Here is a 26,841-nt window from a genome sequence, read left to right as displayed (position 1 = left end):
AACCGAGGGAGCGCGGCGTTAATGCGCGCGTTGCGAAGGAGGGTCGGTCCCCGTTACCGAGCGGGAACGAAGGCACGAGAGTGCCTTTCGTGAGAGAGTGATATCCGTTTGACGGGACTGAGATATATACGTGTACTCGGGTAGCGTGGCCGCGCATCTGGGTAACGGGTGCGCAAAAAAAAGGGAGAAGGAAAAAAAGGGAAACGGAAGAGACGCCGCGAGCCTTCGTGTAAAAAACTTCGCGAAAGCCTCCGAGGGAGAGTGCCCGAGGGAAGTTGCGGGAGACGAAAAACATTAACGGGACAACGTTTACGGGCGGAAATAGCGCCCGCCGTCTAACAACTGGCGATAAAAGGCGGGATCGTTAAGCCCCGGGAAGACCTCCGCGGAATGACCGAGGTAAACCGAAGTAATAGCGAAACTACTTTCGCGCGGATATACGAAGGCTAAGTGCGCTTATTGCCCGTGTGGCTTCCACGGGAAAAAACGCGTCCGTTCGTATTAGGAATCGAGGGAGTCACCTCGTCGAACAAATAAATCGCCAGAAGAGGATAAGGAAAAGGCGTGCCCGCTCTCGACGTAATAATTCAATTTTGATTTAATTCACACAAGTGCTGTCTTCTCTGCAACAACTGCCTTCCGTTGATAACCGCGGTCGATCGGCGCTTCTGATCGAGCAAATTAGAAAGGCAACATTGCGACGTAGAAAGAAAATTACGAGAACGCCGAGAAATTCCACGCGTTCCATTAAATCCGGACGCGAGGTGGAATTTTTTTCACGCTAAACGACGCGATTGGTATTCGGGCTCTTCTTAAAAAGCACGAGAAATCCTTCGGCGAGGAATCGAAGAGGATCGTGTGGGAGAGACGAGTCGTCGGGGCGAGGACAAATCAGGGCAAACGCGCGCAGGAATTCCGCTGGCTCGGTCGAAATCAACATTCAAATGCGGGCGCTCGACTGTTTCTGAAGATATCGAGGAATATCGAGACGCCGAGAGGCGATCTTCTCGAAGCGAGGAACACGTGGCACGTCGTCGAATCGCTTGGTCGTCGTCTCACCCCGCCGAGAAACGAGAAACGAGAAGGAGCGCGTTGAGGCGTATCGGAGCGGCGGTGAGCGGAGCTCGATTAAGCGGAAATTTCCCGACGACGGCGCAAAATTCTGCGGTTTTGTAACCTCTCTCTCGTTCTTTTTCTCGACAAACGGTACGAACGGCCACGGTTATCCGCGCTTCCGCCCCTCGGACTCCCCCCTGCTGGCCCCGCCCCCGCACAAATGTCAAGTGAACGATGAAGTGCTCGACGAGGGTGCAGACGAGGAAGAAGTGGGACGCCACTTCGCACGGCGAACACGAATCGTGCTCCAGGTGCGGCAAGTGTCTGACTAAAATGCAGCTCGTACTACTGTCGGCGCTATTCTGCACTTCTCTAACGACAGGTGAGGCAGCTTTAATCTCGCCGGAGCGACACCTCTCTCTTTCCGCTCCATCCCCCACTTCCCATTCCCTATCCCATCGTTGCATAATTTATTTTTTTTCTCACTATTTTAAGGCCGGTCGCGATTTACATGCTGCCCTTTGATCGCAGCGTATCTTCAATCCTTCTGAGATTTTCTGGAACTTTTTAAGTGTATATAAATTTCCGACCTTTGCAACATCGCGAGATTTCACTTTTAAATGATGAGTTTCGAATGGTAGCTGCGCGAAACAGCTTCCTCTTCTCGCGCCCGGCGATATAAACGTCACAATGGCATTTACACGATCGGGAAAGAGCGAGTAAGATTTATCTACAGCAGAGCTTCGCGCAATTAGCATAATGAATAATTGTACCGCGCGCGGCCGGCGATACGTCATCCCGCCGATAAGTGCTTAATAGGTAAATTAACGGTGACAAAGTGACGCAATTAATCCGGTAACTAGTTATTAAAGTCATCGCGGAAACGGCCGCGCGCATCGCCCCGTCGCTATTATGGCGGTAAACCTCGTTTTACCGTAGGCTGAAAAGAGATTGGGATCATAAATATTCAGCGACGGTTAAAGCGAACGCCCGGCGGGAAATTTTCACTTTGAACGATATACAATGATATACACGTACACGTGCATGCATAAGTACAGATATATACAGGATATATATATATATATATTTCAGGATCGCATAAACGGAAGACGAGCAATTTAACAAGAACTTCGTGTCGTTCCGCGGCAAACTTAGCGTAACCGATATAATTCGCGCGTAAAGCGCGCTCCCCGGTAACAGCCGCGAATTCGGGGGGAATATTACACATTCCATCCGGCGATTGGAATTGTCGCGAATATATATACATTATGCCGCAGATTGCTTACCGGTAATTAAGTTGTATTAATAATACGCGGCGAACAATTATTACGGACATTAACGGTTATTGCTTTGTGTGTGCCGGCCGCGCGGCGTGGGCTATTCATAACGTAACGCGGAATGATTTCACGTTGTTAGCCATATGAATTTTCGTTAAATCCACGCACGCCACGTTTCGCGCAAAAGCCCGTGATTACAGTATGATAATTTTATACGCGATCTTTAATCGCAAATTGCGCCTCTCGGCAACGCAATTGCGGCTCTCCCTCTCTTCATCGGTGGATCTCGTATACTGCAAAAGCGACACTTAAGTTAATTTCGAAATTATTTGAGATCTCTGTCCCTCTCTCTCCCTCCCTCTCCTCTCTCTCTCTCTCTCTCTCTCTCTCGCCGCAAGAAAAATATGTCCGACTGAGGACGCGTATAAATTTCACAAAACAAATATTTTTATTCCACGCCGCGGAAACAATCTCGCAATTTCAGTACGTCAGAGGCAAGACCGGCAATTTTTACGGCCACGTGAAAATTTATTCAAATCGGTTACGTGCAAAACTCAGGGCGATCATGGTGTGTCATTTGTTTTCCCCTAAGAACCGACCGCGCGCGCGCCTCCCGTAACGGCACACGTATCCCCCTGTGTCACCGAAGGTCGTCGTCGTCGACGACGCTCGCGTACTTATAAACGCAGTCGATCTGCGGAAATCCGATCATCTCCGTCCCCTCCCTACCTTCCTCCACCCTTCGGACGGCTCGGACAAGAAAGTCGCAATTGAGACGATTCGCGTACGCGGCGATCGTCAATCGCCGTGCGCTGACCGCGGCTACCCCGATGATCAAGCTTCCCTCGGGGGCGCGCACACGAAGGTGAACGATCCGTCGTCGCGTCGGTCGTCGATCGATCGACGGATATAAATCAAGCGCGATCGTAGAGAGGCACCTAAATTTCCCGCCTGCCTCGAACAAAGAAACGCGATCGTTTTCGCGGATGGAAGGTACGGGGATCGGATGGGAAAAAGGAAGAGGCGCACGAGAGAAAGAGAGACGGGCGGAAGAGACGGGAAAGAGAGAAAGAGAGAGAAAGATCCGGCGAAAGAAAAGTGTGCGGATGTGGACGAATGCGACGCGGCGGGCAACGGAAGGAGATTATGCAAACGGCAGCCAATTCGATCGAAGTGCACTGCAAATAACCGCAGTTTTAACCCATTCGACTAAATGCACGAGAGAAAGGCCGGCTGCCAGCCGTCCATTAGAATATCGCTCGCTCTCAGACGCGTAATCTCAGACGTCCGTGGCCCCGTACATCGCGCGTCGGTGTTTGTCGAGGCAGGGGGGGGCGGACTTTAGGCTCCGGGTTTCATTAAAATCTTACTATCGGTTGACTCGCCATGTCATTCGTGAAATCGCCCCCGCCCCGGCCGATTAAATTCCCTCGACGCCAGGCCTTTGCGTTTTCGCGAGGTTCTGATGTGAACAAGAGCTGGGAAAATAAAGCGTCATCATCTATCTCTAAAATGACACAAAATATATAAAAGCGATGGTATAATATTTGTGAAATATATACGGATAAATAAACAAAAACAACTTAATAGCAACTTCCGCAATTAATTGATAATGGCTCGATAAATCAAAATCTCAATGACTTTATCGCAAATTGGAGCTTTACATAATCATTAGATAATCAATCCAGTGATTATATCAGTGTTATGTGATATTACCGATATGTTCCTCTGAAAGCTGCCGACAAAGGTGCGCTTACAAAGATGAATTAATTAACAATTAAACGGCCAATAACGGTTGATTAATACTTATTATACCGAACGAATTGATGAGCTGCGACACACGGCGCGCTACCGGTTTTGCAGATAATACATACGCGAGTATGAAAAGGGCAGTCACGCGAGATTACTGATGGGTAATACCGGCTAACTGTAGCTACATTTGATTGTGATATCCACCTATTCGCAGTATTTTCAAGAGTGGCCGGCCGATAGCCTCATCTGGCTGCGCCTCTTTGGCGGTATTAGCGAGCGAGATTCGAACTCATGCCCGCGCGGGATTAGAGCACAAGTGACTCCATTCGAGGCGAGCGCGAAACGCGAATGCGATGGCAAAAGTTGTTCCATTCGTGTTGAACAGAATGTAACGTGTACGCACAGGCGTCTCTATAATATATACATATATCATATGTAATATATATATATATATATATATATATATATATACATATAATACGAGGCACAGATTAAATATTAAAAAGTACACGGTACACACGGTGAAATAGTTCAACAAAAATCTCGCACTTCCCTTAATTTGCCGAGCGAAAATATCGCTTAACTTGTTACTCGTAGCATTAATCGTCTTAAGATTAAAATGCACCTGAGGCCAAGATCTTACCATTTATTTTACTGGCACGCGCCAGACCTTTCTGACTTTTAATGCGAAATATTTCGGTCAATTAGAACTGTTGCAATATTTTAAGAAATATCGATTCCAAGTATTTCTTTAAATGCGGAAAGAAGAGCGCTGGGAATCGGGGCCAGGAATGACTCGCAAAGTTTTAATAAAATTGCGCCGCAACAATAGAAGTGAAGCCGCGGAGTAAAGGCGCAACCGGCTTCTTGTAGTTTCCCGCGAACAGATGAGGAGGAATGTAAACCGCTGTGTGCGTGCGTGACGCGGCGCAAGGATCGCGCACTAGCGAAGCTAGCATCAAGAGAATTAATTCGCTCTTATCGCCGCGCTACGATCGGTCGCTATATAAGGGGGGTTTGCGGTATTCCAGTCGAATTATTATCATGCTTAATAACATTCCGTGCACGGCGTACGTACGTAAGTGCACAAATATTGCAGGCACCACCGAGGAGAGGGACTGAGGGAGTGAGCTCGAGTGAGAGAACGCTTGCGTTTCACATAATAAAGTCGAGTGCGCAGGTATAACTTTTGTATTTCGTAGCTGTATGTGCATAGAGTAGACTTTTTACAATCACGAGCGTACCGCGTGGATTTGAATTAGATTCATGATTAATTATAAAGGGAAATGTTATACCCTTTGAAAAAAGTGGAAAAAAATGCGCATATCAAATAGAGTGGCAAGAGAGGGGAGAATCTTCTCATTAATTAAATGTATTTCCAAAATAATAAAACGACTCACTTCATACATATTGTACAGTTGTCTGGCTCGAGGGGAAAAAGCGTCAGACGCGAAAAATTCAATGTTTCAGGAGATGAGGAGAGAGCCGTCTCTGCTCTATTTCTTTCTACGCGATTCATACACACACACACACGCGCGGGCGCACATTCGCAAATGCACACGTGTGTTATTTTAGACCAGTGCCTTTCTTACGTGTTCCTTTTTCCCCTCCGGAGGTCAGTGAATTATCGATCTTGAGAAAATTAATAATTCACCCCGGTGCACATATTAGATGAGCCGAGGTCTAAGAACCTTCTTCCCTCTCTTCCCTCCCCCCCCCCTTTGTAAGTATCGTCCGTAAAATAATGTACTTGTGAAATAATTCCCCTTAATGGGTCGGCTTCTGTAGGTGCGCGAGATTAATGATCTTGCAAGATGGCCTTTCGAACGGGGGAGGGAGGGGAGGGATAATAACAGCGCGTAGTATAAGGGGGGCAGGGAGGGTGCGCGCATAATGTGGGTCACTCCCGTGTGCGCGCGTAGCCGGTCGGACCCTCCGATGTAAGCTGGCGTTTGGGAAGGCGGAATGCGCCGCGCCGAGAGAGCCCATCACGCCAGAGTGCATCATTTTCATACGTAAACACGCAAGGGGATAAGGACGGAAAGGGGACGGAAAGGGAATGGCGCGCATCGGCAATAAGACAGATGGCTTCTCTCCGCCATCCGTTTCCAGGTCGCGCCGTCCGAAGTATATACCTGCCGGGACCACCGCGTTCAATCCCGCAGGACGACGATTCTGGCCTGTTCCTAAGATAATCCTCCTCCTCCTCTCTCCCCCCCTTCTTTTCCTCCCGGTACAGTGAACGGCAAATCCAATCTCTCGCGCCGGCGATTAAAGAAAGAGGACCACCGTCAAGGACTCAAACGGTCCGGGGAAATTCCCGAGACTCGGTTAAGACATCCGGTCGCAACATTGAGATAACAATTTAACACGTTGACTGCCACTGAACAATTAGATAATTTTGTTCCCCCGATTTCATTTTTGTACTTCCCTCCCCCCTTCTCTCTCTGGTTATTTTAATAAATTACTTAATCATATTCGCATAATTATATTCTTAATCTACTTAATTATATTATTTGTCAAAACTTATAATAAAATTTTTTTTCTTAAAAAATCAAATACAGCAACAGCTGTCCATCTATAAGTTGCCAATTACAAATTGAATTAACTCGTATTCAGTCAATGCGTCAAGATCGTAGAGACGATCAATTGTGTCGCGCGCGACGTGGAGAACATCGTCGTGCGGTATACATATAATTCGCGATACTTCAACCGTGTCGTACTTTATTTGCCGCACTCTAGCGATTCATATACAAGTCACGCACCTGCGCCGTCACCTTGGAAGACATGACATATGTATTTGCACGTCGTTAAGGATCATACTGCTCGTTTTACGCACTCGCCATAACGCGGATATCATACGTCGTAAAAAATCCCGAGAGCAAAAACAGGCGTCGCGCCGTCGCGCGTACGCCGCGGATCTCGCACCGGTGAAAGCGGTTTTTAAACGGCGTCGCCGTACAACCGTTAGTTTCGAAGTAAACGAGTGAGCGCTCGGTCGGAATTGACAATGCGGAGCGACTCGATTCAATCGGCACGCACAATAGCGTACTTTCTCTCTGTCTCGCACCTCCTCCCCCTCCCCCGCGCGTCCCACCACCCGTCACCTCGCACCCCCTCCCCCCTGGTAGTCGTGTCTATCTCCCCGTGATGCGCACCCGATCGAAAATATGGGGCATTAACTTCGCGGACGTCCGAATACCTGACCACTCGACAATGGCCGCAATTAACAATGGCACCCGTAATACCTGCGCGCAAACCGATACCCGCCGATAATCGGTCGGTATTGTACGTACAGCACAATACACACACATACACATACGCACATACGTGTGCACATGCACACAGCTGCGTCGCGTGCGGCTAATAACGCCGTGGGACCACCGTGTTTCGTGACGGACAAGCGCAAGTATTAATTTCATATTTGTTTCCGCACTTAATTACCGTAATCGGCCGCGTCGCCGTGAACGGCCTATCGATCATCGTTCTCTCACGCCGCTTGTCCCATTGAGCTAGGCGCAACACGACGGCACCACGGGTACGTTTCGTGAGCCGCGGCAATTGCAGTAATCGAGACGAGTGCACTCTGCGTTACGTCGCGCTCGCGTCCCTTTGAGCCCGATGCTCTGTGCCGCGAATCAATTCTGGAATTCTTGAATGAAAAAGATGACGCGTAATACAAACGTAAGTAACGCGTAGAAACTCGTTCGAAATATTTTGATTCACATGTGTCACACATTTGTGGCAACAAGTTTTTAATAATAAAAAATAATAAGTGAAAATTGAACGATATATTACACACGATATGAATATACAATTAACAACAGCTTAGAAATAAGCCTGTTCAGTCAAAACGCCACTTGGTGCCCATAATAATAAGTTCCTAGTATGTATTAAGGTCGTGGTACGTATATTAATGAAATAAATTTTGTGTCGCGTAAAACAGATTGCAAAGTGATATATCACTGTTCGCATCTCTGTCTCGTTTATGTAATGGAAGCGCGAGCACTACGCGTCAACGCAGAATCCCCACAAGATTCTAACGGATGATTTCCTGAAAGCGATCTCGTATTATTGCTCCGGGCATAACGAAACACTCGAAGCTCGATCCGCGATGTAGAGAGGCCGCCGACACGTTAATGAAGCTTCACGTTCCGTTGTCATAATCGCGTGCCCTGTGTGACGTTAATCGAGTGGCTTTCTCGAGCATAATCGAGACAGAACAATAAGGGCGAGGGAGGGGAAAAATTGGAGGAGACGACGGGAGACGACACATCCTCTCTTTCACTCTTTCGCTCTTTCTCTCTCTCCCCCCCCCTCTCTCCACAACTCTGCGGCAGCGGCGCGACGCGTAATTGACAACGCGAAAGAGGGAAAGAGAGAAATGGGGAGGGAAAAAGAGAGGTAATGGAGAAACTCCGTTTTGGTCCGTACATTCGATCGCCATTGTCCACGTCCAGAAAACTGGGATTTTCCATGACCGGATGGAATGCGAGAGCGAGAGGAGAAGATCGCATTTATTATTCGGCCGCGTGCTCGACGTCGCTCGCAGAAACAATAGGAAAATGAGAGCGACGATGCGGGCCCGGCACATTGGAGCACCACTTTCGGCTGTCGATCTCGCGTTCGCTTAAAAGCCCCCTCCGTCCGATCGGGCATGCACACTGCCGCGTGCATGGCCACTGCATTTCGGCACATCCGCGCGCGCGAGCGATATAATCGACGGGGAAAAACGATCCTCCTCCTTCCTCCCTCCTCCCCCACCCTCCGTCACGTGGGGTGTTTCGCGGCACGGCGTGCTGAAGGTCTGCGAAGTTGCAAATCCAACACGATTGCAGACCCCTCGCGGTGTGTTTCATTTTAGTTGTAAGACCCCGGGGAATACAACTTAATATCGCTTTGTGTTTTGGAACATGCTTTGATCTAAGATACATTGTGTACGTAATTATTTTACATAAAATATGGTTTACTTATCCACCTGGTTCCGTTAATTGCAATTATCTGATGAACTCGGATTGCGTCGGATATTTTAATGTATGTTGTATTCTAATGTTTTAGAGTATGACCCTAATTCCAAAGTTGGCCAGAAAGCCAGAAAATTTTTAACGCGTACCAATTTTTTAGTACCAAACTGTGTGTGTTTATGCGATATTATTTTGTGAAAGCAATAAAATCGCGAAAAGGCGACGAATAATATTAACATGTCCATTTGTAACAATATATTTACCGGTTTATTGAAATATTAATATATCAAATTAAATTGAAAATTAGTGATTTGTGAACTGTATGGATATTATATCAACCTTTCACCCTTTTGTCTTTGTTTGAGTTTGTGTTACATATTTTAAGGTTGGGATTCAAAAATAGTACGTTGATATCATTAAATATTTTATCTTTAAATATAATATTTCTCTTTAATAAAATTCACGTATTCTGCATGTAATATAATATTATTGCGACATTGTTAAAGTTCTTTATGTAATATTAATGGATTTGATTTTCGGATTTCGGCGCACCGATTTTATGTTAAATCGCTTCACTATAGGTTCAAGCATTGAGCGCAAAGTTTCAATTCGCAGGCTATACTGTTATCAATAACAATAAACGATACGTATAAACAATAGTTTTAATGTATCGAATTCATCCGTTAAACAAACATTTAGTCCGGTTTGTTTAGTATCGCAGAATATCGATTATATATCGAAGATCTTCGATACTGAAAACCACAATTTCGATACCATTAGGTTTCCATTCTTTGAATTTTTCGAACCGCGCACTGCAGATCCCGAAACGTGCACGCGCGTCGCTGACTCCTATCCCCAGAGTCCGAAAAGTGTTTGATCCCCCGAATCGGCAAATGTCATATGCGCATCGCGGTCGCGTCTGATCCCGATGCGAGAGATGAAAAAAAAATGCGCGCGGCTTTTTCTCGCCATTTTGCGGGCGCGCCGGGCGATCCGCGTGATTTAACCGGGCGTCGCTAATGCGATTTGGTACCCGGTCGATGATTGATTATTAAATTAATAATCGAATTACAAGCGCGCCCGCGGGCGCGCACGAACGCGCACGTACGTACAATGATACGTCCGCCACACGAGCATGTACGCCGATTGTGAGCCTACGTGTGCACGCGCGCACGTGGGCACATCTATGCATTACGTTTTCGAGTGCGCGTTGCGGTCGACGGCCGACGAGAGCTTTCGCTCAAACGCGCTCTCTCGCGATACCCGAGAAACGCGCGTTTGCGGATTTCTACGCGTTGCTTGCAGGCTGCAGCACGCGCGCACGCGTGTGTATGGCACACGGGGAAGGAGAAGGAGGAGGGGGACTCAGAAGCATTTGACCCGGATGCGGAGCCCGGTTAACGATGCTTTTCGCAAACGCCGCGACGAAAACGTCCGTGTAGGACGACACTCGGTGTCCGATAGCGAAGGCTATCTCATCGCCGCGATCGAACATCAAATGCGAATGTGCGACGGTCGACGGTATTCGCATCGCATCGTCGTATCGTCATTGCCGTCGTCGTTGTCGTTGAAACGCGTCACTCGTACAAAAGGGAGAAAATGAGAAAAAGGAAGGGGCAGATTAGCCGACCAAGATGATGGGAGAGGGGGGCCCTCTCGGTAAGCCGCGTTTCCGCCGCAATAAAATTATAATTGCGCGACCCGAGCACGTAACGAGGGGTAGGAGGGGTTAAAGCCCTCGCTTACCTCGTTATTATCTGCTATAGTAAACACGGAGAGCGGGGTATCGAGTCTCGAGGTAACCTCTCGCATGCGCGCGCGCACCTCGCAACGCTCGCTCTCGTCCGACGGATTGCGTCCCACGCAATTAGGAGGAACACACATGCGACATGCGAGAAATTAAAGGGAAAAAGTAAGGGAGTACGTGGAAAACCTTCTGAGCGCGAGAAACGTGCGATATAAAACTCGTGCACACCGAGAGAAAGAGAGAAAGGGAAAGAGAAAGAGCAAATATTATATTGCGCGCGTGGATGACATCTCCGCGCGCGCGCTCGCGCGCGCCGCACCTGCCGCTGGACGAAACGAATTGTGGAACAATCGTGGCGGAGTTTCCTCTCGTTGCGAATTTGAGTGGTTATGCGGTGTGGCCGCGATGAGCTTGGGTCTCTCTCTCTCTCTCTCTCTCTCTCTCTCTCTCTCTCTCTCACTCGCCGGCATCCGAGAGACAACGGGCGATGTCACAAGCGCGCTAATTGTGTATACCCCGTCGTCCCGATGGGACTTTATTATCGTGCACCGATGTCGAGCACCGTCGCCACGGCAAGGGAAAAAGGGCTGGCCGGGACAAAAGGCCGCGATGGGAGACGCAATTAAAAATCACGATCCGCTGCGAGAACCCCTCACGAGAGAAAGAGAGAAAGAGAGAGAGAGAGGAGAGAGCCGCGGGAGATAAGCGCAATTGACGAACGTGTTGTGCGCAAAACCTACGATAGCACGACGATTATCGCCCTTCGTTATCTCACTGTTGGTTTCAAAAAATAAAATTTATCTTTAACTGCCATATATAATTATAGAATTAATTCCTTGTGGAACGATAATGAGTATAAAAATACTTAATACACTGTACAAATTCAAAGTTTCATTTGTAAAAAATGTCTCATCCGTTAAAAATAATACATAAATATGTAAATTCAAATTTTCGTGCAGTACAGTGTGTGTATTTTTACACTGATGAGGCACTCTTTACACATCTTGTGGATTTGCAGTGTACATGAAAACAAACGACTGTACTTTAAAGAAGAATAGAATTATTCTATTGTAGAAATTTAATTAAAAAATAATTAAGATTAAATTTTATATAAATTGCTTCCTTAGATATTACTTGAGACTTTATCTTTAATGATGCAACGTTGTTTCATTGCGAAAGCGTGATCTGAATGTTTCATTGCAAAAAGGACATATTGTGAGAGACGTAAATAAATAAATAACAAAATAAATAACTTATAATTGCTCGAGATGCGCACTTAAAAATAAAACGCAGCAGAGAGAATCTAACTGTAACAAGGATCCAACTGTAACGCGACTATATCGCTACTATATCGCGGCGCGATAGCTTCTTATTAACTATGCAGATTAGCGCGAGCTTATAGTTTCGTTGCGACACAATAAACAAATTGCACGAAAGTTCGTATAACGAACGAACGACGCGACGAGACGCGACGCAACGCGGCGCGACGCGACGGCTCTGTTTCGCGTACCTAAAGTTTGACATGCACGCGCCACTTTACGAATAGTCATATTTTGAGAGCATCAAGCTCGTCCAATTGAGAGCTCCCGCGAGCGAGCGCGCGCGCGCGCGCGCACAGCATTAATTAGGGGGGTTCAAAAGGGCCCCGGTACGCGCGTTACCCATCTCCTTTCGCCGCAACCGCGATTGCTATCATCGGCAATCTCGTTATATGAAACTAGGCAACAGCGGATACGGTTATTCCTCTATTGTCGTGATTACTACCCTCCGCCCACATTGTCATTCCGCAGTCTGATGCGCGCCCGCAATTGTGCGCCCCGGTCGCCGGGATCCGCATCGCAGAGGAGCGCGCAGCTCGACAACGACGATTTCAAAAGGACCGTATAAATGTGAGAAAAATCATTTCGAGAGGGGACTCTTCAAATCGAATTCAATACCACGCTCGAGTTTCTCGTCGCGCGCGCGCGCGACTCCTCTTTGTTTAAAACCTTGTACATTATCCACGCTTCCGGCGAGTTTACCTTCGCCGAAGAAATTGCAAGCTATTTTCGCGACTGGATACTTAGTGTCGCCGTTATTGCGCTATCATGGAGGCACTTCTGCTTAACAAGAAGTAAATCGTTTAATGAGAAAACAATCGCAAAAACAATGCCGAGTTAAGCAGCGTCGACGTTGTTGCCATTTTATTCGGGCGGCAAATTGAACAGCGCCGAGCGTAGCCCAGCGCAGCGCCCGCTGCTCGAATCTTCTTAATCAAATACGCAGGAACAAACGCGGGCGAGATAGTCGTCATTTGAAATGTCTTTGAAGAAAGATGGGGCGCGCGAGAGCGGGGTACGGATTACCAGGAGTCGTCGTGTGGGACCACGACCGAAAGATTAATTAGACAGATTTAATTACGTTTCCTTTTGCTACAACTTACTTTACTACAGTTTCATTACCGTAAATTTGCTTTACTTCTGTCCCCCGTCCCGCCCTCCCGTCCCTCCCCCGCCTCCCGTTGCTGTTTACTTTGCGCGGTAGTAGACGACACAATGCCGGTACATAATGCCGTATTGCGTTTCTTGCTCAAACGCCGTACTTGCATCTGCATCGCGTGTTGCCGCAGCTGCAGAGGCGAAATTTGCGAGAATGGCGGAGATCATTGAGCCACGTTCTCGCATAACAGACGAAACAGGCAGAACGTCCAAGTTTGCTATCCCTTTTTCCCTTCAAGTCGCGGTATCATTTATGCAAGTTGATTCGCCGTTTGCTCGGGCATCAATTTTTATTCAACTTTCCAGCTGGCGACGTTGTATTCCGTAACGTTCTTATTCAAAATACATCGCGCCGGAAACGTTAAAGTTAATGCAGAAACGTCGCTTGTTAAACCGCTTGAAAAACTTCAAATAGAACGATATTTAAGATACTCGCTTTGAAAGCAGTAACTATACAAATCACACTCAAAATACATCAAAGTAAATATATATGTATATATATTATATTAGTAAATTAAACTATATCTAAATATATCTAAATAATAAATTTTTATATATTTTTTTTATATTGCAAATAAATATAACAAAAATTATTGCACCTCAATGCTTTGGTCAAGAGAAAAATCTCTACTCTAAATTATTTAAAAAAATTAAATAGATTAAAATTACAGAGAATACATTTCAATATATCCTCTGTACTTTTATATATATTTGAGGATATATTTGCGGATATGTGCGGGTATTCTCGCATCGCAGTCCGAATTTCGTGCAATTTGTTTCTAATCTCATTGGTAAAGGGAGTATGCGGATCATACTCTAATACTATGCGGCCGCTCTGCGGTAAGAGACACCGTAAATACCGTGCCGCCGATCTGCATCCGATGGTTAATTTACACGGAGAACGACAAAGGTCCCTCCACGGTTGCGGCGTCCCTCGGACCGCCCCGGGGGACGCCGGGGCTCCTCGTGCACCTGCATCGCGCCGCACGGCCCAGGCGCAGCTGCACGGCAAGCGGGAGAGAGTAGTGACCGTAGAGGTAACCACCACGTGCTGTCAGTATCACGGCGACAACGGCCAGGCAAGAAAATCTACATGGGGTCGGTTTGTGCAGCGCGCGCGCACAGGCTGGGTAAATTCGTAAGCAATTATCCGAACTTGGAGGAACGAGGCGAGGAACAACGATGGCAGTGGCTCGAGTCGGCTATAACGACATTCCTTACTCCTCCCGCGGGATCGTTCCCGAATTAATGCATAGCCCGTGGCTAGAATACCGTGGTCCCGGGGAGAGCGAGAGCGAGAGCGACATAGAATAGCCTCGGCTTTGAGAAGCAATTATCGGACCGCCACCTTTCTCTCTGTCTCTCTTTTCCTCCAACTATTTGTCTACCTATCTCTCTTTTCCCTCCTGCACTTATCGCATCCGTCGTCGTTAGTTCCAAATTAAATCCTGCTCACGTTTTTCGTGTCAACGAACACTGCCCGGCGGGCAATATCTCACGGCTTAGATGGACGATTTCTTCCCTTTGGAAATTGATCCCTATCGACGTGACTACTTCCGCGCGTGAAGAATGACAACCAATTAATGCACATGGAAATACATATTAAAGTGTGTCAGTTTTAATTTTCTCTATAACTTTCCTCTCTCTCTCTCTCTCTCTCTCTCTGTGCTTCCTAAATTTTTTTGAGCGTAAAATTTAGCCCGATATAATTGATGGCAATCTTTTGATGGAATTTGCCGACGGTATTTTCCGCGTATCAATTTTGTAATATTTATCTAACAAGCAAAATTTATCAGATTGCACTTTTAAACGAGCAATCAATTTTCGCCGTATACAAATTTCGTTCGGTTATTACTCGTTCAATTAGAACGACGCGGGTATAGGGCTTAGTGGCGAATGCTCAGTCCTCGTTTGAGTACTTAGCGAACATATACTCTTGGCGACAAAGTGTCCATTCGCCGCGCGATCTTCTCGTCACACTTCATTTCTTGAGAAAACGGTTTCATCACGGCCGGAACTGATTACACGCACATACATATATATATATCCTCAACATATATACATATGTATGTACGAGCTAATTGGTTCGCTGCCTAAAGATCTTCGAGCGGTCGTAGTCATTCGATCATGTAATATTACATATAGGTAAACTCCCGCGAAACACGAGACATCATTTTATCGAAATACGAGAGAGGCATTAATAAACTTGATTATATAACGTCCGCAAATAGTTTTGCATTTTACATGTGATATGCACATATATAATTTACACTGTAAATATTTATATGTATAGTAATGTATAACATTCAGATATTTTATATATATTTATGTATATTTTTTGTAGCATAATAAAGTTATTCAACATAATAAAGTTATATTTATACTACGTGTACAACAAAAAATGTATAAATATCTAGCTTTATACTATGCATAAATATTTGCAGTATAATGAATGATACAGTAAGTATAACAATTAATCATTTTATATATACATTTTTGTACATAGTATAACTTTGTTATATTTATAATATGTACAAAAAATATATAAAACATCTAATTGTTATACAAATCTAATTGTTATACAAATATACACGTATATTTGCAGTGCAGTACAAATTATATATGTGCATATCATATGTAAAATGCAAAACTATTTGCGGACGTTATATAATCAAGTTTATTAATGCCCCTCTCGTATTTCGATTGTATAATAAAACTACATATAGATTTTTTAAGAGGATCGGAAAGAATTCGATTACACGGTCGAAGGTTTAATATGCAGTTCGTTTCGAATTACAGCAGCCCATCGATCGCTGAAGCACATAAACAATACGTCTCTCGGGCGGTACCAGAAGCGCTCTCGAGCGTATACCGCGACGTTCGCAAAGAAAATGCGAAGCAGGTACTCGAACGTCACTCGAATCGCAGCGCTTTTTGATGAACATCAATAAGACACTCCATCTCCCGGCTGACGGCGCGGTCGAGTATTGTGGAGACGACGAGTGTGTCGTAAAGAAACGTTCCTCCGCGGCTATTAAGGGGGCAATTGCGGGGACGGAGAGTAAACTGAACAATGTCGTCACTAATTTCAGCCAATTGCGGCCGCACATGTCTCGTCCACGATGTCCGTTCGTGCGCGCGTGTACGCGGTCCGAAGCGAAGTGCGTGTGTGCGTGCATGCGTGCGCGCCCGCTCGTTTGCGAGACGGCGGCGAGCGAATTTACACGCGTGTAAGCGCGCTCGCGACGCGATAATTATTACGAGGGCAGTTGCGTTCGTCCGATGAAGGAAGAGGTAATACGTCGTCGGCCTCGCGACGCGTTCGATAGCCTAGCAACCGCACTAAACAATAATATGGCCAATTAAAACGGTCAATTACGTCGTTAACTGCATCCGCGTTCTTCGTAACGCGGCTCGCAGGCTCAAACACGGGTCGCCGGGGATCGAAGGGATGGCCGGAATATATTTCTTTCTCTAACGAGGAGGAGAGGAAGCGCATCCGCGCGCGCAACGCGTATATAACGGTCGGGAATTAAGATAATACGAGAACGCCCAGTGGATGCATAAACAGTATATTTAAATTTCTCTAAATAATCCGTCGATTATTAGAACTTAGCTCTCCCGCGTGTCTCGCGGCAATTCACACACGCCCGGCAACATCAACGTGGTCATTACATGAACGTATCGTGTAACACGTGATAGTTTTGTGTAGTCGCATAGGTATTCATTTCGCCCGTACCTACGAGTGGCATGGGAGCTTTAATATACACGCTTATCGCGCCGGTAGTGAATATGCATATGCGATAAAGCCAGCCCCGACGTTTAAGATTACCCAAACTGATTGCGAGAGTGGCGCGCGCTGCGTGGGAGCACTAATAAATGCGTCGCGCGCGCGCGTGTGTCTGTGTGTGTGTGTATACGCGGAAAGGAGCGTTACTCACGTGAGTAAAGTACCGCGAGTTGTACGTGTATGAGTCACTTAAGCACAACGCTCGACGACGAAGCAACGAAGTCTCTCCGCTCCGCCGCGCCGGCGAAGAACTCGCGCCGGTTGCTGGTCATTTGACTTCCCGACCCGCCCACATCTCGTAAAATGGTCCAGCCGTCTTCCCACAACCGCTCTTGAATTTTCGAGCAATTCATGTTAATCAGCGCCCTTCTTCCCTCCTGCCCGCCCGTCCCCTCAAAGAAGACTACCTATATCTTGCGGTTAAGTAGCGAGCGAGGATTTTAATCTCATCAGAAACAGACCATGTATACGAAATTATTCCTGTATCTTGTTCGACGAATTTTGATCTTTACATTTTTCTTTATTTCAATATTATTTGTTGCTCAATATTATTTGTTTGGTACAGTTTTAATACGATATATTTTTAACATAAAAATGACGGTAAAATAACAAAACAATTTAAAAAAATTGGTTTGCAAGATTTGAAGAAATGTTTGCTCTTATTCTGTCAAAATAACCTGCCGCGTGTCAATAAAAGGTAATAACTGCTGCTACATTATATAATCTATTAAACATGTTTACGTTTAATCCGGATATAAAACAAGATTTTGAAAAGGATTACTAATTGCGGTGTAATAATTGAGCACGTAATTGCACACAGCGTGTTGTTTTTAAATTTCATATCGCCGTTCTTTCCTTGATTGTATACGGTGCTAATTAAAGGTACGACGGACGATCGATTTTCATGAATAAACGAACAATCGAAATTAAATGCAAGCAATTAACAGTAAAACTCGTATCGCAGTTCTGTTCTACCGCCGTAACGTTCATGCAAATTTTTTTATTTAGCCAATCCATATTTGTTTTTAAATTAGTTGAATATTAAATCAAGCAATGCGCGCGCGTATACAATAGAACGCATTTAATACATTCGTATAAGTAATTTACGCATAATAATGTTTGATCGAACCGACGACTTATTCTCAGACTCTAAGAATTTAAGCGACGACTCAAAACGCTGGGAGTGACATGTCTTAAGAGTCTTATAGGACCTGACTAATGGGGTCAATAGTCTCGTTATAAAAGAACGAGAACTCAAATAACGAGCGCGAAATTTCACTGGTATTTCAACTCTCACGCAAATAAATAGTTGCCACTGGAAACGCGAATCGTTTCAAAACTGAACAAAGCGAGAGGGAGAGAGAAGCGAAAGGGCGAGCCCGAATTAACTCGCAAGCGGCTGCTGCACCTGCTGTTAACATCCCGCAAGAAATTTCCCAAAATTGAGCGTTTTACCGTGCCGTAGGTGGAGGATGAAACGCGGCGCGCGCCCCAGAGGGTTTTCATAAATCGCGATGCGCACATAAGTCCCTTTAACTAGAAATGTATCCCGCGAACTCTCGATCCTGTAATAGCACCTGTATATACCTACGGAAAAAGGGAGGATAGAATCTGTGAGAGAGCGAGAGAACGCGGAAGAGGGAGAGGTACAGTACAAATACGGTCAGCTGTGCGATCGTTAGTTACTCCCTCCGCCGCCAACAGGCGGGCGGCTGCAAAAAAGAATCACGAGCAAAACGTATATCGATGTGTGGACGTGCGGCGAAACGTACAAATAAACACGCCACCGCCCGCCTGGGCGCCAAATTTATCGCGCGTGCTTAATTAGCGGGCAAATAACGCGATTAACGCGGCGCGCGATAGTATGTCGCGTTTGTCGCGCGGCTCGCGCGAATCCGGGCTCTTGTGTAGGCCACACCACACCACACCGGCGCGGCGGCGGCGGCGGCGGCGGCGCTCGCGCCCCGGAAACTGTTGCTCGCGACAGCCAGAAACGCCAGCCAGCCAGCCAGCCGGTGTCCCGCGACCGGAGAGAAAAACGAAAGACACAAAGGGCAAACAATAACGCGTCCACCGTGACTAATGCACCAGTTATTGCGCCGAGCTATTTATTTTCGACACATGGAATATCGCGATATTATCGATATCACGCGAGAAAATGCGAATTTCAAAATTACATTGAAATTATTATATTAAAGAGTGTTACATGTATACTTTTTATACAACCGTGAAACACTACGTTTACGTGTACCTCTATTCCCTCCTTTATGTATCGATTTACAATACGGACTACATCCTTATCTTTCCCTCCTGGGGCTCTGTTATTCTTTAAAATATATTCTTTATGGAAAGTTTGCATAACGCTGGCAATGAGCTGTGCTAAGGCGTAAAGGACAGATACGATTTTCATTCTGGTTACTTACGAAGGGCGAAGAAACGGGAGACGATGAATCGTCGAAACTTTTTATTCGCGCCGCGGCGGGTGTAAAGCGCGCGGAATGGAATGAAACTCGAGGTATCGGCTTTGCATTTGATCAACCGTGCAATGAATAAGGAAAAACTTGGCCGCGTTCGATGCATCGGTAGCTGTTGCGCCCCGCGCGTAAGCCTGAATTGTAAAGCTCGCACAGCTGCGGGCGTGAAGGCGCACATACCGAAAAATAATATCAGACGCGGAAAATAAATAGCATTCCGAGTCATAAATTATTCATAATAAATCATCGACGCCCTCTTTAGTTTTACCCCCCGTGCGATATTTGGAAAATCGTGAGGTATTGTATAAAACGATAAACGCGCGCGCAATTGGAACAAAAGCTCGATCTTTTATGAAATTTATTTAAACAATATAAAAAGGTATAATATATAGTAATACGCGCTTGATGGTAAATGGAATGTTAGCTCTCGTGTTTGTTAAAAATGTATTTGTTTAAGAAATTTATTTAAAAATATATTAAATTAATTCTCTGGAAAATAGCATTCGATCCAGTTACAAATGAAACGAATATAGTATGTGTAAAGAATATGAAACAGTGTGCATCTTTTATGTGCTGTTCATTGAAGTCTAATACATTAATATTGTGCAAAAAAATATATTACAGCGATGAAATGATTTATTTTGAATAATCAAACTGATGATGAAATCATTGCGAAGAGAAGAGAAAGGGGCAGAGAGAGAGAGAGAGAGAGAGAGAGAGAGAGAGAGGGAGGAAGGGAGAGAGAGAGAGAGAGCTAGAGAACTATAAAATTAGACTCTTACCGGAATACGGCGTGGAATAAAATTCGAAGTATCGGCTTTGCATTTGATCAGCGGCGCGGTGAATAAGGAAGCCCTGTGTCCTGGTCGTATTCGAAGCCGCGAACGAGGCGAATCAATCCTCGAACTTCAAAGGAATCCCGGCCGCTCTGATCCTTCGGGATTCCCTGATACGCGTGGGAGTCTTTAATCAGAGTACGCGCGCGCGAGTCGACGGCCCTCGACGGTACGTCGACCCCGAAAATGGACTCGGTCGCCCATTGTCTTGAGCAAGCCGGTCCGTCCTGTGTCGCGTGGCATATTAATTAAATCGCTAATTATTAAACTAATTGCCGGTTTAATTGGCTCGCGAGAGAGAAACGGCGGCCGCGCGCGTGTTCACAAACAGAAAGAGCGGAGGCTCGGGTGGAAAGGACTTGCGGAGAGAAATATCGCTTGATTGTGCGCCGTGATACTGTACCTTCGGAACACGCGAGTCAGCCAACGCGCGGATTATCCGACAATCCGAATTAGCCGACGCTGGCATCAGCAGTCGATCGTTTCATTCCAGATCCGTATCTTCTATCTGTAACATAGAACAATCGGTCTAAAATTATAACGATCGTTATTAAATGGCCGTTTTAATCCATACATGGTAAATTTGCGGTTTTAGGAAATACAATATCTACACGATAAATAACAAGTTTGCACGGTCTACATGCTAAATCATATTCAATCATGCCGTGTCAGTTTACTTGTTTGTCATTAACGTACTCGTACAGTTTTGCGTATTTGCGCATTCGGCTGCACGCTGTTCCGCCGCCCTCGATATGTAAAGCACGTCGGGAGCATTCGTATCCCAATATCGTACAACGTACTTTATTCAATGGCAGGCGAGCACTTGCGTATCTGAGGCACGCGCCGGGAAAGATGCCAGGAAGCCGCGTGGTTTCATCCTGAAGTTCGCACTCCGAAACCAAACATAGCCCTGCATGTCCTACGGCGTAACAGTAGGACAGGGTCAAAGGAGAGTCCATGTGGCTCTCTATTGTGTTTGTCCGGTTAACTACTGCTTATACAGCAACACAAAGCCCGAAAGCCGACGAATTATTTAAAAAGACTCGTTATTGTTCCGCGAGGCGAATGGTCAAACCGCCGCGAAACCACTTGTTAACTAGACGGAATTCTGAGAGCTGAGAGGAAGGTCACTCGTATACACGTGGAGAAATCGGGGGACCTTCGATGTTCACGTGAATTAGTGCAAAGAGCTGTTAGAGAGCAGCTACAGAGATTGGATCCGGTCATGAGGATCGGAGAGATAAATGTAAAATGTCGCACGGTGTACAAAAACTTCCAATTCAACGTGTATTGATTTTGCGGTTGTGCGACTTGTTTAACAGAAAAATACGTAACAATGTCCGGAGCGATGTAAAATATCGATGCGCCGTAAAATTGAGTGTTATCAAAATAGGATACTCAAAGTAAATCAATAAATTGTTATGTGACTATATGTAACTGCAGTAGTTTCGCGTGTGTTGACGCGCTTGAGAAGAAAGAAAATAACTGTCCGCCGATTTTACTCTTCTAATTGTTCTTCAATGTTTTGCCAACGTCGTTGTGACAACCATCGTTTGTCTTTAAACAAACCGGTGTACAAACTTTCAAACGAAACAGCTTCCTGTAGCGACGCGGTAACCAAGTACATCTTTTCTTTTTTTTTTTTTTTGAAAAGGATTTTTTTAGAAATATTTTATATTGCAGTTTTATGTATATGTATATATAAATAATGCCAAAATTGTTTTACAAATTTCGGACAATATCGAAATAAAAATAAATATAATATCGATGCGCGCGGGACGCAAATAGTAAATAATATATTAGCAATCCATAACGGAACATGAACGTTATAGCGGCGGACAGCTTGATAATGAATCTTGAAGGAGGTCACAAGAGAAAATAACTTCGAACGTGTATCTATTTCTTTTCCATTGTCTTCGTTCTTAACTTAAAAATATAACAACGTAATCGTATTTCAAAATGATTATGGATTTGACATCAAATGGACTACAAGTGTGTCAAAAATAAAAAATCATAGAGGTAGCCATACTTTTGCAAATAACCGCTTCATTTAAAATAAAATGCAGTAAAATGCAGTAAAAATACTTTTGAATTAATTTCTCTTAAAAAACGGTGCTCGCTGCAGTTCTCTCTTTGTTGTCAAGGTTTCGTTCACATGGGATATTTATGTTGTTGTCACGTGTGTTATTTAATGCAACAAATTTTTCCCGCAATTTTTGTAAACTGTACACATTATCGATGGGAGAACAAGTGCGGATGAATTTTTTGTTTGCCTTCTGAAGAGGTTTGCACGATAATAATTGGCTCTCTCTTTCACAACCACTTTAAATTTCAGGCCGCTTTGGAGTACTCAATTGCGTTCGGTTGATCGAATATTTTTAATTACCGCTGTATTTGTCCCGATCGCCGTGCGGATGCATGCTTAAATAAATTAATGCGCGCATGTCAACTATCGCGGAGCCATTTCCCGCTGAGATTTCCATTTGCGCGGTTGAAATTTTCCACTAATAACTATATTTCCCCGAGACCTCTTTCGAGAATTGCGATTTCAACGTCAGAACAATTTTTTTATAATTACCAACCAATTAAATTATTTCACTCGTGTTCTAAATTGTACCATCGTTACAGCGTAAATGAGTTAAAATCCGAGATCTATTTCAGTGTGACAAAAAATATGGAGAAATAAATCAAGAAATTTTATTATGTGTGTTCACTTCAATCTAATTATGATAAATTCTGTTAGCAAAATTTACTTTTATTCAAGTACAAACACATTTGTTTTAGAGAAATTTTAATTAGCTTAAATTAATTTAACATTATTTAAAACTTTGTATTTATAACAGCGCTTAATATATTATAATATATTATAATAATATGAAGCGCTTTTAATATCATTATGTGATAGTACATATTAAACGTACAGAATAAAAAAATCGTTTGTGTTTTCTATCGCGTAGCTGCGACATTGGAGATACGAAAGCTGGAAGTGCCCAGTATCGCCGATCCGAGGTGGGAGAGGGTGTTACTCAAGTGCGAATACGATCTCGGTGGCAAGGAACTGTATTCGGTAACGTGGAACAAGGATGGCCAGGAAATCTTCAGATACATGCCGGGATCAGCGACGCCCAAGCGACCTCAAAATATCAGCGGGCTGTACATCGACCTCAACCGAAGTGACCACAAGCAAGTGACACTTCTGGGCCCGAACACCCGCAAAGGTGCGCGACATCAATTTACAAGCGAGACTCGCAAGATCGTATCCACTATTACAGCTTTTATATAAAAGATGAATCTTTTATGTACAAATTAAAATCGTTTTTGTAGAATATCGCAATTTCGAGATACAGATTGTTATAGGAATAAAGTTAATGTCGGAAATTTAACGATTTAAGGTTTAAAGAAGATTTAATTATATTCTCAAAATAATATTCTTCCGTTGTATTGTCTTTTATTAAGATATATTCATAAAAAAAGTGCCTTCTTAAGTGCTTCCTTTATAATATAGCTAGTCTCTTTTCTCTTTAACTTAATATCGCAGGTAAAGTCGACTTGGCCGGGTCTTACGGCTGCGAGGTGTCATCCGAATCGCCGAGTTTTGAGACAGATTACAGAGAGGCGAACATGAGCGTGGCTGTACCGCCTAAAAGTGCCCCGGTACTCGAGGGGGTGCGACCTTCTTACGAAGTCGGCGAGATCCTCCAAGCGGAGTGCACGTCGGGATTGAGTTACCCCCCGGCAGTTTTAACGTTCATCTTGAACAATAAAGAGGTGAGTCGATGACGTTCGCGCGTGAGCGAAGGCGAGGGTTAGTTAAATTTTCGAGAGGTAAATCGCATCAGTTCAGAAAGATAATCGGATAAACTTCCGAGATTCTTCGTACCGTATACACGAAGCGTTTTTTATTCACCATCCGCTCGCTTTGCGAATTATTTCTATTAAATAAAGAACAGCTTTTTATTTATCTAAAACAATTATCAAGCGAATAACACAAATTTTCAATTTCCAGCATTAAATGTTTTTAATTCTTCGATAGCTTTTTTAAGTCAAAAGCTATCGAAGAATTAAAAACATTTAATGCTGGAAATTGAAAATTGTGTGTTATTTATTAAAAACTGCCAATTTATTATATAGCTTTGGCCATAAGTATGAAGTACTTTCAATTTGTTCTATTTTCTTGAAAAAGGCAATAATAAAAGCTAGAGGAGGACTAACAGACTATTAAAATTTTTATAAAAATAAATGTTATTTTTTAATAAAACTGTTTTTTAATTTATTTTTTGTTAAACATGGATTGTTTACGTCAAGTTACGGAGAAGCTTTACCTATACTTAAAGGCCAAGGTTGTATTATATATTTTTATCGAAGGAATATTTATCCCCGAAATATAATATCTAACTACTCTAAGGGCATCCCTGTAGCGCTGACAGACACGAAACAAGCGAAAATTTTGTAATTAATCGCGCAACGTAATCCCAAGCTCGCTTCCGCGGGCTGTTAAGCGGGCATGGTGAACTAGAAACCACATAACTCCCATTATTCAATGCTACGCTGCGCACGTCATTCGCGAGGAGGTACTACTCGGTTTATTCAACGACAATTTGTCAAGCGAGGCCAGTTCGCGTGGGCATTTTTATTTCGCTTGCTGACCGGCCGCGCGCGTTGAAGTCTCAATAAATACAGAGCTATACGAGCCACAAATTAATTCCTCGAGAATAAACTCGCGGAAACGCAACGCGATTGCGACAGAAATGTGCTACCCGTACGATAAAAATCGTAACTCATACAAAATTGATATAACAGACGTTTTTAGAGTTGTTATTTTTTAAAGAGACTCTGATGATTAAATTTACGGTCGAGGACCGAAATTAAATCTTTCGCTTTGCAATCTCTTTTAATTTTTTATACTCTGTATCCTATATATTTAGATATCGTCGCGTTGATTTAAAAAAAAGTGAGACAAGATAAAAATTAGCATTTTTTAAATAATGAAATTTAAAGAAAGAAATCGATGCTGAAGTCTTTAGAGTCGATTTGCTTTCAATTTATTGCATTTTTCTATCAACGCGGCGATGTCTCGATAACTTGTGACTGTTGCATAAATCTTATCGTTATTACAGTTATTTAAAATATATGGACTTTGCAGATTCCATAAATATTTTAAACAATTCCAACAGTTTTAAACTCTACATACTCTGTTGGCTTGGATTCTTGACAGGTAAACAGAGCCTTAACTAAAGATTTACGGGGAATTGGCAACATAGACGGACTGGTCTCCACGACGCGGCTAGGCCTGACAATGCGCCTGGAACGGCACCACTTTTCCGGCGGCAGTTTGACGCTGATCTGCCAGTCGACGCTACCGGGAATCTCCAATGACCAGCCCCTCAAGACGATCGAGATTGCCACACTCGCCGCCAGCAACCAACGTCTCGCCCAGGAGCCCCCTAAATCGGGCTCGAGGTCAAACATTGAGCTCTACCCGATTCTGACCTGCTGGACGATGACCGTGATTCACGTGATTCGCTACGACAGTCTCAGACTTCTGCACGTTTAATATCGATCGGTGCGCTTAATTATTCGATCGACGACCCCGAAGAATTCGGATTCTTTAAAAAGTACGTGCTAATTAGTGTATATGTCTTCTCGTGATCAGGAAAGAAAAAAAAACGTCGCGCGTATCGTCATCGGCTTTTCTTTACATGTCAATCAAGCGCGATACATACATTTCGAATGCGTCCCGAATTTTCGCGCAATCCACACACGTTCGCTCGCATGTGTACACACATACATACACACAGTGTTTAGAACACCCCGTATATCGTATGTAAGACGGAGATAGCAATACAATTCTACGTAAAGTAGGTCGGAACGGCGGGCGCACGGCGATTGTACATAGTGTATAATTGTGAATTAGCATTACAAATTGTCGTGTATAATTAACCGGACGGAAGGACTGTGTGGGGGTGGACGATGGAGGGAACACGATGAAAGTAACACGGAGAGATATATCGGGGAGATTCGCGGGGACACGCGCGCGCGAGATCGCGAGCGATTCTTTGCGTGGGGTGGGGAGGGGGGAAGGAAGGGGGAAATAACGCGGCTGGAAAAACGTCGCGTTCGAGAAATATATCTATCATTTGTCAGACCAGAAAAGTATAGTTTAAGAAGCATTATAAGTGTATACGAGTCGTAATCCTAAGCACGGCTCGACGACGTCTCGGCGTACGTATATAGCGTATAAGTATGTGGTTAATTCGACTATATTCTCCACATCCGAATCTTCCTCGACAAGGCATGCGAGAGTTCTACGTGTGAAGAGATTTACGACGCCTTTTTTGTTTCTGCGATTTTACACGATCCAGAGTATCGTCGTTATCGTCGGAACGATTGCAGTAATAAAAACGATGATTCAATCAAAACTTGGTTGATTACATTTCTCGCGAACCAGACGTCCTCTTTTGCAGCGTT

General features: G+C 44.5%; 1 protein-coding gene across 1 annotated transcript; it reads left to right on the top strand.

Moving 5' to 3' along the window:
* Nucleotides 1-1,271: 1,271 nt before the first annotated feature.
* Nucleotides 1,272-26,147, top strand: LOC105454248. The gene is made up of 4 exons (XM_011696753.1): nucleotides 1,272-1,438; nucleotides 23,331-23,591; nucleotides 23,912-24,141; nucleotides 25,589-26,147. Exons 1-4 carry the CDS (start codon nucleotides 1,291-1,293, stop codon nucleotides 25,925-25,927), a joined length of 978 nt encoding a protein of 325 aa, XP_011695055.1. The 5' UTR covers nucleotides 1,272-1,290; the 3' UTR covers nucleotides 25,928-26,147.
* Nucleotides 26,148-26,841: the final 694 nt, after the last annotated feature.

Source organism: Wasmannia auropunctata, unplaced genomic scaffold, assembly GCF_000956235.1.
Source record: "Wasmannia auropunctata unplaced genomic scaffold, wasmannia.A_1.0 LD335987.1, whole genome shotgun sequence".
In the NCBI taxonomy this organism is placed as follows: domain Eukaryota; kingdom Metazoa; phylum Arthropoda; class Insecta; order Hymenoptera; family Formicidae; genus Wasmannia; species Wasmannia auropunctata.
This window is presented reverse-complemented; position numbering and strand designations above follow the sequence as displayed.

Excerpts from the sequence above, each read along its gene's own strand:
- LOC105454248 (XM_011696753.1), top strand. The coding sequence starts at position 1,291 with ATGAAGTGCTCGACGAGGGTGCAGACGAGGAAGAAGTGGGACGCCACT. Across the intron at positions 1,439-23,330 it reads CTGCACTTCTCTAACGACAG|CTGCGACATTGGAGATACGA; the intron begins GTGAGGCAGCTT and ends TCTATCGCGTAG. Across the intron at positions 24,142-25,588 it reads TCATCTTGAACAATAAAGAG|GTAAACAGAGCCTTAACTAA; the intron begins GTGAGTCGATGA and ends GATTCTTGACAG.